The following is a 17,978-nucleotide window of genomic DNA, read 5'->3' on the forward strand; positions in this document are numbered from 1 at the left end:
AATAAAAAAGAGCTGGGGTGTTTTATTCATAGATTCATAGAGACAAGGCTTTTAGGCTTGAACTGATCCATGCCGATCAAAAAGCCCATCTAAGCTAACCCCATTTGCCTGTACTTGGCCCATATCCCTCTAAACCTTCTTTATCCATGTATCTGCCCAAATGCCTTTTAAATGTCATCAATGTCCCTGTCTCAACCACTTCCTCCAACAGCTCATTCCACATTTATACCACCCTCTGTGTAAAAAAACATTGCATCTCAGATTTTCATTAACTCTTTCTTCTCTTAACTTAAACCTATGCTCTTTAGTTCTTGATTCCCCAACCCTGGGAAAAAGACTGAGTGCATTCACCCTATCCAAGCAGCTCATGATCTTATACACATCTATAATATCACCCCTCAGGCTCCTACGGTCCAAAGAAAAAAGTCCTAGTCAGTCCAATCTCTCCTGATAACTCAATCCTTTGAGTCCTGACAACATCCTTGTAAATCTCTTCTGCACTCTGCCCAATTTAATAACATCTTTCCCACAGCAAGATGACTAAAACTGAACAAAATACTCCAGATGTGGCCTCACCGACATTCTGTACAACTGCAACATAACTTCCCAACTTCTATACTCAGTGCCCTGACTGATGAAAGCCAGCATGCCAAAAGCCTTCTTCACTGTCCTATCTGAGAGTGTCCTTAGTGTCCCAAGATGTGTAGTTTAGGGGGGAATTAGTGGATTAAATATGTGAGGTTGTAGTGATAGGGCCTGGGTAAGATGCTCTACTGGAGAGTCAATACAGATTCGATGGGCCGAATGGCCACTTTCTGCACTATAGGGATTCTATTACTGAGACTAGCTTTGTATTCCAGATTTATCAGTTGAATTTTAATTCCACCAGCTGCCGTGGTGGGATTTGAACCCCCAAATCTAGTGACATTACCACAATTACTGTTGGGGATGGTTGATATATTGAATTAAGCATCAAATGAAGCCATGTGGGATTAGCTCAGAAACAAAAAAACTGCTAGGAGTGTACTAGAGACCCCCAAATAATGGAGGGCACTTAGAAGAACAAATACGTAGACAGGTTTCTGAATTCAAAGAACAATTGCTGACTCTAATCTGACCGCTGAAGGAATTCCACAGATTGGATTTCTGGCGAAGAATTATTACTGAGGCAAATCTCAGCACCATGAGAATGAGCATGGAGGATGAGCCTGTTATTTTAATTGTTTCATTGAATGCATGAGTCACTGGCAAGGTCAACATTTGTTGCCCATCCCTAATTGCCCTTGAACTGAGTGGCTTTGTATGCCATTTCCGAGGGCAAGTAAAGGTACCACATTGCTGTGGATATGGAGTCACAGAGTTTAAAGTTTATTTGTGAATGTCACAAGGCTCACATTAACACTGCAATGAAGCTGCTGTGAAAATCCCATGACCGGATCCGGTAAAGATAGTAGATTTGCTCGCCTAAAGCACATTAATGAACCAGTTGAGTCTTTAACAGCAAAAGGAGATATCCGCTTGGTGGCACAGTGGTTAACACTGCCGCCTCAGAGCACCAGGGACCTGGGTTCAATTCCAGCCTCAGGTCACTGTCTGTGTGGAGTCTGTATATTGTCCTCCGGGTGCTCCGATTTCTTCCCGTGCTCCAAGGATGTGTAGGTTGGATGAATTGGCCATTCTAAATTGCTCCTTAGAGTCCCAAGATGTGGTGGTGGGAATTAGTGGATTAAATATGCAGGGCTACAGGGGTAGGACCTAGGTAAGATGCTCTATTAGAGAGTCAGTGCGGACTCGATGGGCCAAATGGCCTTCTGCACGGTGGGGTTTCTATTACTGAGACTAGCTTTATATTCCAGATTTATCAATTGAATTTTAATTCCACCAGATGCTGATTTGAACCCCTCACCCCCGTGTCCAGTGACATTACCGCTATATTACATCTCCTCGCTATGCTTCTAGCTAAGAAGGATCGAGATAGCAGAGATGATGGGTGCACTGGCCATTATCAAATGGAGAGGGAACTCGAGGTTGAAGAAAACTCAGCTCTCTCCTTTAGTTAGCAAGCTGAAAGGAGTTCAGGTTAGTGGTAAAGCTGCAATCAGTACAGGAGCTCCAGTTCAGCGGTTCATGCTGTCTTCAAGCAGTCAAAAGATGGTGAATTTATCCTTAGACACTGTCTTAATAATTGTTAAGTCAGCTGTGGGAACTTGTGTGCAAAAAGTGGAACTTTTACAAAAGATTAGACCTGAGTGGAATAGATTGCTACCTGCAAGGCTCTGAGTTTATAAAGGATCATTTGTAAACCTAGACCTCTCATATCAGGATCATGCCTGACATGTCTGCTCTCGCAATTTTGCAAGAGCCAGATTTCCAGCTAGTTTAACCTCTCGCCAGACATGCGTGAGAGGCTGAATAATTTAAATATATTGAAATGCTTATTTGCAGCTGTTTAGTGAGCCCTGTTCTGTATCGCCCAGGCTTGCTTGCCTTTATGGCCTCGCTGGAAGAGGTCCTCTCCGGTGAGGAAATCACTGGCTCCCAGTGAACGGGGAATAGTTGTGTTAGCCTCGCCAGTGGAACCAAAGACCGTAGAGATCCCCTGAGAAGGCTGAGGGCCAGGGAGGGGGTGACGCTTGGGTAGTGCCAGCCTGACACCTGGGCAGTGCCAGGGGGTGGAACCTATGGGGGTGGGTTTAGGGGGCAGGGCCTATGGGGGATGGTGCCTATGGGGTGGTGCATGAAGGGGCAGCTTGATTGGGGGGAAGAGGGCTGCAACTCTGCAGTTGTGATCTGATCAGGGGAACAGGAACCCATTGGTCTGGGCAGCAGTTGGGAGAACATAAGAACATAAGAAATAGGAGCAGGAGAAGGCCATCTAGCCCTTCGAGCCTGCCCCGCCATTCAATAAGATCATGGCTGATCCAGGGGCTAGATACCCATGCATTGTGGGGCTTGCAATCAGCCCTGGGCCCCTGTGATTGCGGCAGGGGGAAGCTTGTTGAGGCTGCCTGCGGTAGCAGGGGCCTGAACAGCTCTCTGTTTGTCAGACCCCTGCTGCTGCCATTGAGCATGTGCAGAATCAGAGGTCTGCACATGTGCAGTAGCTCCCTCTGCAGGCTGGTTGGTGAATTAAGCCCCTCCCACTGTCTGTAGCAGCTAGGAACAGTCTGCACCACTTTTTTCATTGATTAAGTGCATAAAATAGGGCATGGAAACACACCCAAAATACGGATCAGGAACTCTCCCATTTTCATGCTACCTGGACACTTGGAATCATTCTTAAATTCTGCCCACTTTGTTGTGATTTAATTTGCATTACTATTCACACAATGCGTAAATATTCTAGGGGGCCTCTCTCTTCACACATTGTACTGCATCATGGGTTGGAATGGGAGGATGGAGGCAGGTGAGCCCCAGGTATGAATGGTGTCCGGGGCACCAGGAATTTTAAGACAACCTGCATCTGCAGCAACGTTATCCCAAGGAGAACCTGTATGGAAATTCCAGCCAGGATTCCCATGTGTTAATCCTGGCATGGTACACTGAGCAACCTGTCTGGAAACACAGACAATACACATTGAGGAAAATGTATGGAATTTCCAACAAAGTGTCCCTATCCAGGAATTCTGGCAACGTCTCCTAAGGAGACAGAATGGAATTTCCACACTATATCCCGATGAGCCTGCAGTGAAATTCTGGCCACGTTCTGTCTGGTGCTTTGATGGAAACATAAAAAAACGGGACTTCAGGGATCAGATTGGATTCTGGAGTCTAAACTTTCCATCTGGTTTTAGCATGATCTTTACATCAACTTTCCCATTTTTATCTCAAGAAAACGTAATTTGAAAAGTCAAATTGTATTTCTTAATGATTTTAATGAACTATTTTGTTATAGATTAAATAAGATAAGGCAGGGGGCAGCTGGAGACAATTGGAACATTAATAACATTTAATGAATTCAAACCAGGTGCTGTAACTAAACTGAAAGATCTGCAAAGATTGTACGCAGATAACCCCAGTCAAAATCCACATGCCCTGCCAGATTTATTCCACAATCTTCATTTGACTCTGCACCTATTGAAGTTCTGAATGCATGGGCTTCCTTGCCGGCTGATTAAAATAAATCATAGAATCCTACGGTGCAGAAGGGGACCATTCGGCCCATCGAGTCTGCACCAACCACAATCCCACCCAGGCCCAATCCCCTTAACCCCATGCATTTACCCTTGACGTGAAGGGGTAATTTAGCATAGCCAATCCAACTAACACATACATTTTTGGAGGAAACCGGAGCATCCAGAGGAAACCCACACAGACATGGGGAGAATGTGCCAACTCCACACAGGCAGTGACCCAAGCCAGGAATTGAACCCGGGTCCCTGGTGCTCTGAGGCAGCAGCGCTAACCACTGTGCCACCACGCCACCCCTCAAATATAGGAAACACGGGCACAACACACAAAGAAAGGACCTGCATTTCATTAACACCTTTCACAACATCAGGATGTCCCAGGGGGTTGAGAGGTCAATGAGCTGCTTTCTAAAGTGGAATCACGCTGTTGCAATATAGGGAACAGGGCAGCCAATTTGAGCACAGCAAGATCCCACAGACAGCAAGATGGTAATGACCAGGTTGTCTGTTTTTGCGATGTTAGTTAAGGGATAAATATTGGTCAAGATCCCGGGGAGAATTCACCTGCTCTTCTTTGAAATAGTGCCCTGGGATCTTTGGCCTCCACCTGAGAGGGCAGACGGGCCTCCATTTAACATTGCAACCAAAAGACGGCACCTCAGATAGTGCAGAACTCCTTCAGTGCTACACTGGAGTGCCAGCCTGGGCTATATTTCTTTATTCATTCATAGCTCATTGCTGGTGAGGCCAACACTTATTTCCAATCCCTAATTGCCCTCGAGAAGGATTGTGCTTAGGTATATTGGAAGAAGATTCCCACATCCTCAAGAGGTGCCACAGCATTTCATAACCAGGTAGATTCATTATGGTGAAGATGAAGATTGTTCGGCCCATTGGATCCATGGGAAATGAATGGAAAAGTGGCAAGATCTTGGAAAAATACAAATAAGCCATTAGTCTGTTATTAGTCGCTGCTATTCATCAATTTAGAAACATGGGGTTCTTTAGACCTGCAGATACAAACTGGCACCCCACCCCCTCATAGCGCAGGCTCAACTGGGGCTTTTTTTAATCCATTCACTGGACATGGGCGTCGCTGACTGGCCAACATTTATTGCCCATCCCTATTGCCTTTGAGCTGAGTGGCTTCCTAGGCCATTTAAGAGTCAACCACATTGCTGTGGCTCTGGAGTCACATGTTGGCCAGACCGGGTAAGGATGGCACATTTCCTTCCCTAAAGAAACCAGATGGGTTCTTCCGGCAATCGTTTCAAGGTCATCAGTGGATTCTTAATTCCTTTATTGCATTCAAATTCCATCATCTGCCGTGGCAGGATTTGAACCCGGGTCCCCAGAACATTAGCTGAGTTTCTGAATTGATAGCCTGGCGATAATACCACTAGGCCATCGCCTCCCCACACACCTTCCAACTTTTATATAAGAGTGTTGCAAACTAAACCATGCTGGAGTATACCCTCAAAAATGTGCTCATACTGGGTTATATAAATCAGGAGTAGCTCAGGGTCAATGCTCATTCAGTACAAGGATAGCTAATCTCAGCCATGTCGCACTGAAGGAGATAGAACTGGTACCGTTAGCCCAGATTAGGAAGGAGAAGATGAAGAGACAGGGCAATGTGTTTCTGAATAGGTGAGAAGGGGGATTTGGGTACTTACTGTTCCTAAACGTCTCTTGGTTTAATTGCAGCTTCAGAATCTGGGACAATTCACTATAAACCACTTGCTGCTCATCGTGACCATTCCGACACAAACCAAAGGTAACAACCTCCTCCTGGCCCTGACCAACAACTCCACCAGCCCGGTGAGTACCAAGAGCAGAGCTGCTGAGCCCTGAGGGGAACAGTCAATGAGATGGGTCCTCCCCTAATAGTAACACTGTCTCTACAACAGGGGGGTCCCACCAATGACATTCCACCCAAGCGAATGGTGCTGATCGTAACACTCTCTCTTCAATATTTGGGCCCTTGATGGTGACACATTATGAGGGGGACAAATAAAGTAAAAAAAAAGTTAAAGTTAATTTGTCACAAGTAAGGTTTACATTAACACTGCAATGAAGTTACTGTGAAATTCCCCTAGTCACCACACTCTGGCGCCTGTTCAGGCGCAGCATGTCTTTCAGGAAACCCATGCAGACACGGGGAGAATGTGCAAACTCCACACAGACAGTGACCCAAGCCGGGAATCGATCCCAGGTCCCTGGCGTTGTGAAGCAGCGGTCAGTGAGTTGTTATCCCCAGAGGACAATCCACGTTGAATCAATCTCTTCAGGACACAAGGAGCAGAATTGGCAAGAAAAATAAAAACAAAGATTTAATATTGCCAAGAACTAAGAATGGTGAATCTTTATGCAGGTCAGAGAGTGGCATGGTGGCACAGTGGTTAGCACTGCTGCCTCACAGTGCCAGGGACCTGGGTTCAATTCCACTTGGGTCACTGCCAACTGTGCCACCCTAGGCTTCCTGATGGTAAGACTCACTTCGTGAGAGCAGTCCTGATAATGGCCGAGCATTTACTGCAAAGGAAAAAGGCACTCAGTCCAGTGGGTACAACTGGTGCCACTCTCTGTCAATAAGGCTGGTGCTGATGGTTAAACAGTCCAGGAGAGAGATTCTGATAGTGATACTCCCTTCTGTTAGTCTGATGCTATAATCTTTTGGGGTGGTGTGTTTTACATTTTATGTTTAAGTTTATTTATTAGTGTCACAGGTAGGCTTACATTAACACTGCAAGGAAGTTACTGTGAAAATCCCCGAGTCGCCACACTCTGGCGCCTGTTCAGGTACAATGAGGGAGAATTTAGCATGGCCAATGCACTCTAACCAGGACAGCTTTCGGACTGTGGAAGGAAACCAGAGCACCTGGAGGAAACCCATGCAGACACAGTGAGAACGCGCAGACTCCGCAGACAGTGATCCAAGCTGGGAATTGAACCCAGGTTCCTGGCACTGTGAGGCAGCAGTGCTAACCACTGTGCCACCATGCCACCCTGTGGCCTGCATAAAGATTCACCATTCTTAGTTTTTGGCAATATTAAATCTTTGTTTTTATTTTTCTTGTTAAGAAGTCTGACAACACCAGGTTTAAGTCCAACCGATTTATTTGATAGTAAACTCACAAGCTATCGAGGTTCCCCTCTTCGCAGGTGAATGGAGAGTTCTGGCCTCAGACAGTACATATAAAGCACAGCCAGTTTACAGATTACTGATTAGAATGCAAACCTTTACACCTAACCTGCTGTTCAAGTCCTAAAGTGGCCGATAATGTGAGTGGAAGGAGCACTGAGCACAGGTTAAAGAGATGTGTATTGTCTCCAGACAGTACAGTAAGTGAGGTTTTGCAAACCCAGGCAAGTCACGGGGGTTACAGATAGTGCGACATGAACCCAAGATCCCTGTTGAGACCGTCCTCATGTGTGCGGAACTTGGCTATCAGTCTCTGCTCAGCGACTCTGCGCTGTCGATTGTCATGAAGGCCGCCTTGGAGAATGCTTACCCGAAAGTCGGAGGCCGAATGCCCGTGACCACTGAAGTGTTCGCCAACAGGAAGGGAACAGTCATGTTTTTTTGAAATGAACAGTCATTTATTTTTCTTGCCAATTCTGCTCCTTGTGCCCTGAAGAGATTGATTCAATGTGGAACGCTTCCTCTGAGGATAATAACTGTCTGACCGCTGTTCAACAACTGGGAGCCTCACGGTTTCCTAATCCCGTTCTCGACTGATGTCCAGATACCCAACTGAGTCATCAGTTAGTGACTAGGAGGGAGGAACCTTGGTGATAATTCACTCCCTAAACTGAGAAACTTGCAAGTGGTTTTAAAGGGATAGCACGGTGTGCCTCCTCTTCACCTCATGTGTTGAAAGCTTGCGGAGAATGGTGAGGGGTAAGGGTTCTGTCTGAAGCAGGTTGAGACCTTCTCAAAAAAGGCAAAATACTGCAGATGCTGGAAATCTGAAATAAAAACAGAAAATGCTGGATAACCTCATCAGCTCTGACTGTTTCTGGAGAGAGAGAAACACAGTTAATATTTCGGGTCTAGATGACCCTTACACAGAACAGCATTCTCAATCTGGCCAATGAGGGGCAATTGCCAATGGGTCAAAAACTGCCCAGAAACTTCCCTCTCAGAAGAAGGTGATCCTGTTTCTGTTTCTAACAGCAGTCTTTGTTCAGAAAATTGAAAATATTGTTAATAATCACAGCATTCTGTTTCTATAGGATTTAAAGCTCCAGATCAGGCCATTTGGCCCATCAGATCAGTGCTGGTGCTTATGTTCTACACAAACCTCCTCTCTTCGTGCTGGATCTGGCCCTACCTTATCCCTTTCTCTCTTGTGAACTCATCCAGCTTTCACTTCACCACATCTGTATTGATTTATCTCAGCTACCTGTGAGCCAGGAATGTCTGATCTCCCCTTCCCCTCAGGATGGTGCAGTGGCACAGTGGTTAGCACTGCTGCCTCAGAGCGCCAAGGATCCAGGTTCAATTCCGGCCTTGGGTCACTATCTGTGTGGAGTTTGCACGCTCTCCCCATGTCTGCGTGAGTTTCCTCTGGGTGCTCTGGTTTCCTCCCACACTCCAAAGATGTGCGGGTTAGGTGGACTGGCCACGCTAAATTGCCCCTTTTTGTCAGGTGGATTACCAGGGTAGAGGGTCCTCTGGACTCGAAACGTCAGTTCTTTTCTCTGCTTACAGAAGCTGCCAGACCTGCTGAGATTTTCCAGCATTTTCTCTTTTGGTTTCAGATTCCAGCATCTGTTATAAATTGCTTTTATTGAACATGTTGGGTTACAAGGATAGTGCCTGGGTGGGATTGTTGTAAGTACAGGCCCGATGGGCTGAATGGCCTCCATCTGCACTGTATGGATTCGCTGATTCTCTCAGTGTTTCTCTTCATGTTATTAAAACACTTCCTCGGAACATCAGATATGCTTATCTCTTCTGAATCTCTTAACTGATGGTGAACCTCTCCGAGGTGAATGATTTTTGCCACTGTACAGGATCATAGAGAAATGTAGCTCTATATTGCTTCAACCCAACTAATCCAAACCGACCATGGTGCCCTCCCAGCTAGTCCCAATTGCCCTGCGTTTATATAGTTGATTATTATCAGTGAGTGATGACACTGTTTTGACACTAATGTTTCTTGTTTTTATGTTGCTCCCGTATCCGCTGTTTTGCAGAGAGATGGGACTCAGTGCAGTCTGACTGGTAACACAGAAATGCAGCAACAGCAAACCCCCAGAGGATCAGTCTTTGCGGAGGATCTGAGGCACTATGAGAAGCTGGTAACAAAGCTTTTGTTGCTTTGGTGAAATCAGAACTTTAATGTGAATAAGAAGCTGATTGAAGTCAGACCCTTTGATCTCAGTGAGGGTCTTTCATCTATTTATAAAGAGGAACACTCTGCAAACAATTTCTTTTCTAATCCCTCTGTCCTTTGTTCCCTTTGCTCAGGTTATTTTACCCCACACTCTCCCATCCCCTCTCCTGGAAGCACTGACTCTCACCGGGGGAGGGAGTCACATCCCTCCCGCAAGCACCCACATGCCTCTTACCCATGTGTTCTCCCAGTATCATCCCATTATTACAGCCCCCTGCCAACACAACCCGCTCCTGACAGGAAACCAGATTTGATTTTGATTTGATTAATTATTGTCACGTTGATGGGGATACAATGAAAAGTATTGTTTCTTGCGCTCTATACAGACAAAGCATACCGTTCATAGAGAAGGAAACGAGAGGGTGCAGAATGTAGTGTTACAGTCATAGTTAGGCTGTAGAGAAAGATCAACTTAACGCAAGGTAGGTCCATTAAAAAGTCCGACAGGGAAGAAGCTGTTCTTGAGTCGGTTGATGCGTAACCTCAAACTTTTGTACCTTTTTCCCAATGGAAGAGAGAATGTCTGAGGTGTGTGGAGTCCTTGATTATGCTGGCTGCTTTTCTGAAGCAGCAGGAAGTGTAGACAGGATGGGAGGCTGGTTTGAGTGATGGACTGGGCTTCATTCACGACCCTTTGTAGTTCCTTGCAGTCTTGGGCAGAGCAGGAGTCATACCAAGCTGTGATACAACCAGAAAGATTGATTTCTATGGTGCATCTGTCGCAGTTGGTGAGAGTTGTGGTGGACATGCTAAATTTCCTTCACCTCCTGAGAAAGTAGAGGTGTTGGTGGGCTTTCTTAACTATAGTGTCGACGTGGGGAGACCAGGACAGGTTGTTGGAGCAGGTGCACATCCCACCCACCCTGAAGCCAGATGGAATAACCTCTACTGAATCTTTAAATGGGAGCAGTTAATTAATGATGGACAAGGAGGTGGAAAATAGCAACAGAATGTAACCCAGGACATGAAATTCCATCGCAGGATATTCTGTCCAATCATTCTCCAGTGAAGCATCTTAATATGTTTTACTACATCAATGGCCCAATACATACAGCATTTGTTGTTGTTGTTGTTTAAAGAATACATCAGAAATTCCTTGCTCCACCTCTTTTGTAATCCTGATAAAATGTTATCCCACTGAATGATTGTGGCATCGGGAGAATTTTCTTGGAAAAAGGCATTTCTGATAATTTCTTCCCTTTTCCAGGAAAGCGCATATACCCGAAAGACGTCCCCCCACCCCCAACCAGGAAATCACAGAATTGTTACAGGACGGAAGGAGGCCATTCAGCCCATCTTGTCTGTACTAGCTTTCTGAATGAGCAATGCAGCTCGTCCCATTTCTCCTGACATCTCCCCATAACCCTACCCACTCCCTGCAGCCAGTCACTCCTCGATTCGTTAGCCACACCTTCCAGCTATTACCCTCCGGTCATATCTCCCACCAGAAAGACTTAGTGTCCTAAGATAAGTAGGTTAGCCATTGTAAATGCCTAGGGTTATGGGGATAGGAACTGGATCGGATGTTCTTTTGGAGGATCAGTGCAGACTCGATGGGCCATATGGCCTCTCTCTGCACTGTAGGGATTCTGTGGTAACTCAGAAAAGGAAATAAAATGGAAGGGGACAAAACCCGAAAATAAAAACCTGGGATGAGACAAGATCACTCATCAAGAAAAAAGCTTCCTCTATCTCGCCTTGTAAATAAATTTAAGATGACGTCTGGCAGAATCGTAAAGAGTATCCAGAAGTCTGTGCTCAGTTTAAACTGTTTCAATTTCCTGTTAATAAGTGATCTTCAAAGTCTGCATCTGAGGACTATTTATTGCCACTCCGCCCCCAGTTTCTATTGATGCATTCCTTACATTCTGCATTAACTTGGCAAACTTTAACTTTGAATACTTATAATCTGACAGGATGCCAGCAACTCGAAATTCACCCTCCTCATGTGTGATGTGAGGAACCTTAAAACTAATGAAGAATATATCATTCACATCTCTGGGAGAATCTGGACTGATTCACTGATGACAGTAAGTGTATCCCTGTAATAAATAAAGTGAACTCTTAAAGCGTCTGAACAGCACAGGTTTATCCGAGACTCGAATGTTACAGCTCAACCAATCGAGGCCCCTCGATCATCGCCTTCACACTCTTGAGTTAGAGACATCTTGGGGCCAATTCTCCCAAAAAAATTCTAAGTGCCGAATTCGTGTAAAAACTGGAGTAAATCTCATTGGGTTTTTTTTCAGTGGTATTTTTAAAATGAATCTCCCACATTCTGAGCCCTAGTGAGAGTCACGTTGCAAATCTGGGTCTATTCCCGCTGGAGAGGCCGGCAGGATGCGCTGAGGGAGCCATTGCGCACGCGCTGACCTGTCAGAGCAGAGATCAGCACATGCGCAATGGTCTTCCACTGCCGGCTTCCCGATCGCTGGCCAGCTCCGCGATCCCCCATTACTGCCCCTTTGACCCTACCCCACCCCCGATCACCGCCTTCCCAGACCTCTCCAGGCCAGCACCAATGTCCACCTCCCCTCCCAACCACAGCCCCCGATGATACTCCCCACCCACAGCTCTGACCTCACTGACCCCCTCCCTCCCCACCCCAGATGGCCAGGCCCAATCACCCCATTTCCTCCCTCAGCCACGGATCCTTATGCGGAGTGGCAGCAGGTCCCACCCACCAATCTCTCCCATAGGCCCTGCTCCCTATAAATCCCACCATCTTGGCACTGCCCACTGCCTGGTGGGCAGAGCCAAGGTGGCCCTTGGGCATTGCCACTTTGCCACCCTGGGCAGTGCCAGAGGGCCAGGTTGGCACTGCCCAGGGTGGCACACCCACTCCCATTATCCCCAATGTCCTGGAGGGGCCTCACTTCACTCCAGCGAATTCGGCCAGCAGTTCCCGGTTAGTGAGGAACTGTTGCTGGAGTAAACCACTCTTGGGAGGGTGGGGAAGGGGGTGGGTTAGTTGGAGGAGGAGGGTACGCTCACAGGCCCCAAGATGTCAGTTAATTCCTGCTAAAGAAATTTCAATACAGATTTTAATATCTAAATCAGCTCTGTGCCATCCCAAATGCGGTGCTGCAGACAGCGTAGCGTTCCCTCAGTGAGGTTAGCGGGTATTTGGGTCCCTGTAGTAGGAGAGGGAACTAGCGGAGTGTGGATCTGAACCTTCAGCCTACTTGCCAAATATTCAAACATCATTGGGGTTTGACACAGAATCTTCAGGCTGTCTCATTTGGGGATAGGTTACTGAGGGGTTAACAGCGCCTGGGTTTAATTTTGCAATTCCAAATGCCTTCAGTGTTGCTTCATCTCCAACCAGACAAGGCGAGAGGCAGCTTCTTTGAAAGCCATGCGACATTACTGCTGTTTACGCAAAACAGAACAAAAGCCGCAATCCTGAAATTGTCATTAAAACTGATAGGAAAATCGCTGAGGTTCCATCGACATCTGCAGCATGAAGCTGAAATCAGTGGAATTTATCAAATGAATTCAAGATGAGCTTTTCCTTCCTGACTCATAAAACAATAACGCTACACGGGATAAATGTTAAATATTGTGTTTAAGAGGCTGGTTTGCAGGCTAGGGTGAGTTCTTTAAAGGGTAACCCACGCATTGACCAGCTCTTTCTCGTGACCTGCTGCTCTCCTCTTCCCGGGACATTCCTGGTGGGTTGGTCAGCCCCACTCTGCAGACATGGGGTCAACCTCAGGCCATTCCCCTCCCTCCTGTTGCTGAGATGTGGCCGAATGTTGGGTCGGCTCCACAGGTCCAGAGTCTAGGCCGAGACCTGGGCCTTGCTTCTCATTTACCCCCTGTCGATGTGCAGTGAAGGTTGGTTCACTCACCTGTCAACTCCTTGCCTCTTTCTTCGCCCCTTGGGCAGCGCCAGGGCTTTTATTTTATGGGCATCTTGACAAATACAGGAATAGGATGGGAACAGAGGGATTTGAGTCCTCAGAAGGGTAGGGAGTTTAGTTCAGACTGGCAGCATGGTCAGTGCAGGCTTGGAGGGCCGAATGGCCTGTTCCTGTGCTGGGATTTTCTTTGATCTTTGTCCCTTCCACTCTCAGAAGATTAATAAATAAAAGGAATGTCTGACTGCAAGAAAATAAATATCCCACTTTCAGATGATTCTTGCTGTTAAATGAGTTTGATATCTTTACGATATTTAATATTGTTTCACAGGAACAGTATGGATATTGTATGGAAAATGTGCATCTAATGGAGAAGAGGAGGGTTCTGGATGAGGGGCTGGGAGAGGGGGAGGATTTGGGATCGGGTGAGTTGGAGAAGGGAGGAGTTACAGGGAGGGAAGGGGTGAGTTGGGGAAGGGTGAGGGGAGAGGAATTGGATAAAGGGGAAAGGTTGAGGATTGAGATGGAAGGGAGAGAGTGAGTTGGGGAGGGGAGAACTTGGAGGGAGGGGAGAGGGTGTTGAGTTGGGGAGGAGCGACGGTGAGGGATTAGGGAAAGGGGAGTGGGTGAGTTAGGGAAGAGAGGAGGTAAGGAACTTGAGGGTGAGAAGTTGGGGGAGGGGAGGAGGTGAAGGTTTTGAGAGAGAGAGGGCGAAGAGCTGGGGAAGGGGAGATGGTGAGGGGATTAAGGGTGAGGAGTTGAGGGGGAAGAGTGGGAGTTGGGGGAGGGAAGGGGATGAGGAGCTCGAGGGTGAGGATGAAGGTGAGTAGCTGGGGAGGGGAGAAGCTGAGGGGTTTGAGTTTGAGGATAAGGAGTTGGGGAAGGGAGGCGGGTTTGAGTTTGAGGGTGAGTAGCTGGAGAGGGGAGAGGGTGGGAGATGTTTGAGTTTGAGGGTAAGTAGCTGGAGAGGGGAGTGGGTGGGGGGTTTGAGTTTGAGGGTGAGGAGCTGGGGAGGGGAGAAGCTGAGGGGTTTGAGTTTAAGGAGTTGGGGAGGGGAGGCGGGTTTGAGTTTGAGGGTGAGGAGCTGGGGGAGGGGAGGAGATGGGAGTTTGAGTTTGAGGGTGGGCAGCTGGGGGAGGGGAGGGGGTGAGGTGTACGAGCAGGGCAATGGAGTCGAATGAAAATGGGCCTCATTTTCTTTGTATTTGATGCTTTCTGACTATCGTTTTGTTCACCTTCAGCTCAAGTTCCGGTCTCTGCAACTCATAACCACGGCAAGACTCAACATCCGGGAGCCCAGGGCCATGTTTCCAAAGAAGGAGGCAAGGATTCGACAGGTGAGTGAATAAACCTTCACTGTGTGTCGACAGGGGGTAAATGAGAAGCAAGGCCCAGGTCTCGGCCTAGACTCTGGACCTGTGGAGCTGACCCAACATTCGGCCACTTCTCAGCAACAGGAGGGAGGGGAATGGCCTGAGGTAACCCACGCGTACAGAGTAGGGGTGACCAACCCACCAGGAATGTTCCGGTGTCTCCACTAATTGAAACAATCATCAGGAGCAAAATCGTTGGGCAATTCAAAAGAATTGGGGTTTTTTTTGGTTTATTAGTTATAAAAAAGTAAGAACATATGACTGACAGGCAAGGAACATATGACCAAGCAAGACATTGGCCTGGGAAAGTGACAATGGACATGTTGGATGACCAAAGGGTGGGATAACTGGAGGGAGGCAGTCATGTGACAAAACCTCCAGCTGTAGGTTGAACAACGTGGATAAGTACTTGAAGGGGAAGAATTTGCAGGACTATGGAAAGAGCGGAGGTGGGGAACTAATTGGATACCTCTACAAAAGGGACATCACAAATAGAAGGAGCCAAATGGCCTCCTGTGCTTTCCCATGCTGTGCCACAGAAGCCTGGGTGTAGAGGAGGAACGATGACTGTCTGGCTGATGACAAGGTCAAAAGAATGGAGATCTTTCATCCCTAAAAATAAATGCGATTCTGACCAGTGAGGAAATGGATAGGGTGACCACTTTGATAGCTTCCACACGTTTTGGCCATTGCTGTACAGAGCCACACCAAGCAACAACCTCCGCTATCAGCACCTAAACAGCAGCCAGAGTGTGGTGACTAGAGTACTTTCACAGTAACTCCATTGCAGTGTTAATGTAGGCCTTCTTGTGACACTAATAAATAAACTTTAAACTTAACATAAACAGTGCAGACACGGGTAACCGCACAGTGAAGAATGATATTCACTTCCTCCATGGGGCATCTGCTCTGCCCTTGTTAGTTAACTGCCGAGTCCCATCTCGCAGTGCCATGGCGCAGGAACGGGAGGTGGATTGAAGCCAAAGTGAGCAGCAATGGGGCATTAGGAGGCTCCACGAGGAGCGGGCATGGGATACGCAGGCATGGAGAGATCATCGGAGGGGACACCGAACCAACAGATGGGTTTGACCCTAGCTTGCATCCTTGGATGCCTGTATCCAAGATATTACTTCTGGGAGCACGATTACGCCATCGGCAAGTGTGTCACAGACACTTCCAATCTACCAACCACCCCCAAACCCACTGTCCTCCCCACCCCCGCGCCCACCTTCACAATGCGTCTGCCAGATTATGATCAGATGAGAACCACATCTGTTGACCTGCTCTCTGAGTCACATCTTCAACACATCATATCCTTTTGAAAAGAAAATCTTTCTGTAATAATAATTTGTATTATTTTTTAATATCCTGCTTTTGGGTTACACGATTACCCTTTCCTCAGCTTGCATTTAGACAACCCCAAGTAAAGAAATTAAGTTTTAATAATCGATAGAACGCCTGAAGTAATTTTAGTGCTAGCCTCCATTTACACTGGGAATTCTGTTTGCCCCATCTCCAATTTATTGACGTGTTTTCAAGTGGTGCAGTGCTGACCTCTAGTGGATAGCTCTGCATTACTTCAAATCTCAAAATTGACCAAAATGCAGGAAATTAAAGAACATTTATCTATTAGTGCCACAAGTAGGCTTACATAACACTGCAATCAAGTTACTGTGAAAATCCCCTAGTCGCCCCACTCCAGCCCCTGTTTGGGTACACTGAGGGAGAACTGAACATGGCCAATGCATCTAACCAGCAGGTCTTTCAGACTGTGGGAGGAAACCGGAGCAAACCCACGCGGACATGAAGGAAACATGCAGACTCCACACAGACTATTGGTTTGATTTATGATTGTCACATGTATTCACATACAGTATTGTTTCTTGCACGAGTGACCCAAGCCAGGAACCGAACCTGGGTCCCTGGTGCTTTGAGGGAGCTGTGCTAATCACTGCCATCCCTGCATTTCTGCAGCACTTTGCATGATCTCTGTACATCTCAAAGCACTTTGCAATCAGTGAAGTACTTTTTTTTATCTGAAGTGCAGTCACTGTTGTTGTGTAGGAGATTCTCCTGTGTGGGAGACTAGAGCTAGGCAGCACAGTTTAAAAATCCAGAGTCTCCTGTTAAAGACAGGGGATGAGAATTCTTTTTGAGGGTCATGAGGCTTTGGTATCTCTTCCCTGGAGCGTGGTGGAAGCAGGGTCATTGAACATTTTTAGGCAGAGGTAGACATATTCTTGACTAACAAGTTATCATGAGGTGGGCAGGAATGGGGAGTTGAGGCCACAATCAGATCAGCCATGATCTTATTGAGTAGCAGAGCAGGCTCGAGGGGCCAAATGGCTAACTCCTGCTCTCAATTTGTATGACACTAAGAAATCCCACAAGACCAGTATAAAGTCCAAACAGGTTTATTTGTAGCAAAAGCCTCAAGCTTTTGGGACAGTTTGTCCCTTTGTCAGGTGGCTGGGAGTCCCCTGGTCTGGACTAGTCTGTAGTCCTGGTCTGGACTAGTCTGTAGTCCTGGTCTGGACTACATGTGACTCCAGAGTCACAGCAATCTTTTTTTTGATTTGATTTATTATTGTCACATGTATTAGCATGCAGCGAAAAGTATTGTTTCTTGGGTGCTATACAGACAAAGCATACCATTTATAGAGAAGGAAAGGCGTGCAGAATGTAGGGTTACAGTCATTGCTAGGGTGTAGAGGAAGATCAGCTTAGTGCGAGATAGGTCCATTCAAAAATCTGATGGGAGCAGGGAAGAAGCTGGGTGACTCCCAACTGCCTCACGAGCAATTGAGGATGGGCATCAAACACTTTAGCCGGGGATTCCCATCCCATGAAAGAATTAGGGGTGACCTGGTTAGAGGTGTATAAGATCATGAGAGGTATCGATCGAGTGGATTCTCAGAGGCTTTTTCCCAGGGCTGAAAATGGTTGCCACAAGAGGACACAGGTTTAGGGAGTAGGTACAGAGGAGATGTCAGGGGTAAGTTTTTCACTCAGAGGGTGGTGGGTGCGTGGAATGGGCAGCTGTCGGTGGTGGTGGAGGCAGATTCAATAGGGTCTTAGTAAGATAGAGGGTTATAGGTATCCTAGTAGGTAGGGGCATGTTCGCCGCAACTTATTGGCCGAAGGGCCTGTTTGTGCTGTAGTTTTTCTATGTTCCTATGTTCTAAAAGGTTATCTGATCAGTCAGTT

The 17,978-nt window shown here is 46.9% G+C and overlaps 1 protein-coding gene across 1 annotated transcript in view; it reads left to right on the forward strand.

The window, feature by feature from the left end:
* Window positions 1–17,978, forward strand: part of itga11a (integrin, alpha 11a) — a 104,178-nt gene that overhangs the window by 81,295 nt on the left and 4,905 nt on the right. Inside the window, exons 23-26 of the mRNA XM_080214474.1 lie at window positions 5,838–5,951; window positions 9,336–9,440; window positions 11,452–11,565; window positions 14,640–14,735. Coding sequence (XP_080070600.1) covers window positions 5,838–5,951; window positions 9,336–9,440; window positions 11,452–11,565; window positions 14,640–14,735 — 429 coding nt within the window. The remainder of the gene's footprint in view (window positions 1–5,837; window positions 5,952–9,335; window positions 9,441–11,451; window positions 11,566–14,639; window positions 14,736–17,978) is intronic.

Source organism: Carcharhinus amblyrhynchos, chromosome 28 (genome assembly GCF_965287045.1).
Source record: "Carcharhinus amblyrhynchos chromosome 28, sCarAmb.v2.hapA, whole genome shotgun sequence".
Classification (NCBI taxonomy): domain Eukaryota; kingdom Metazoa; phylum Chordata; class Chondrichthyes; order Carcharhiniformes; family Carcharhinidae; genus Carcharhinus; species Carcharhinus amblyrhynchos.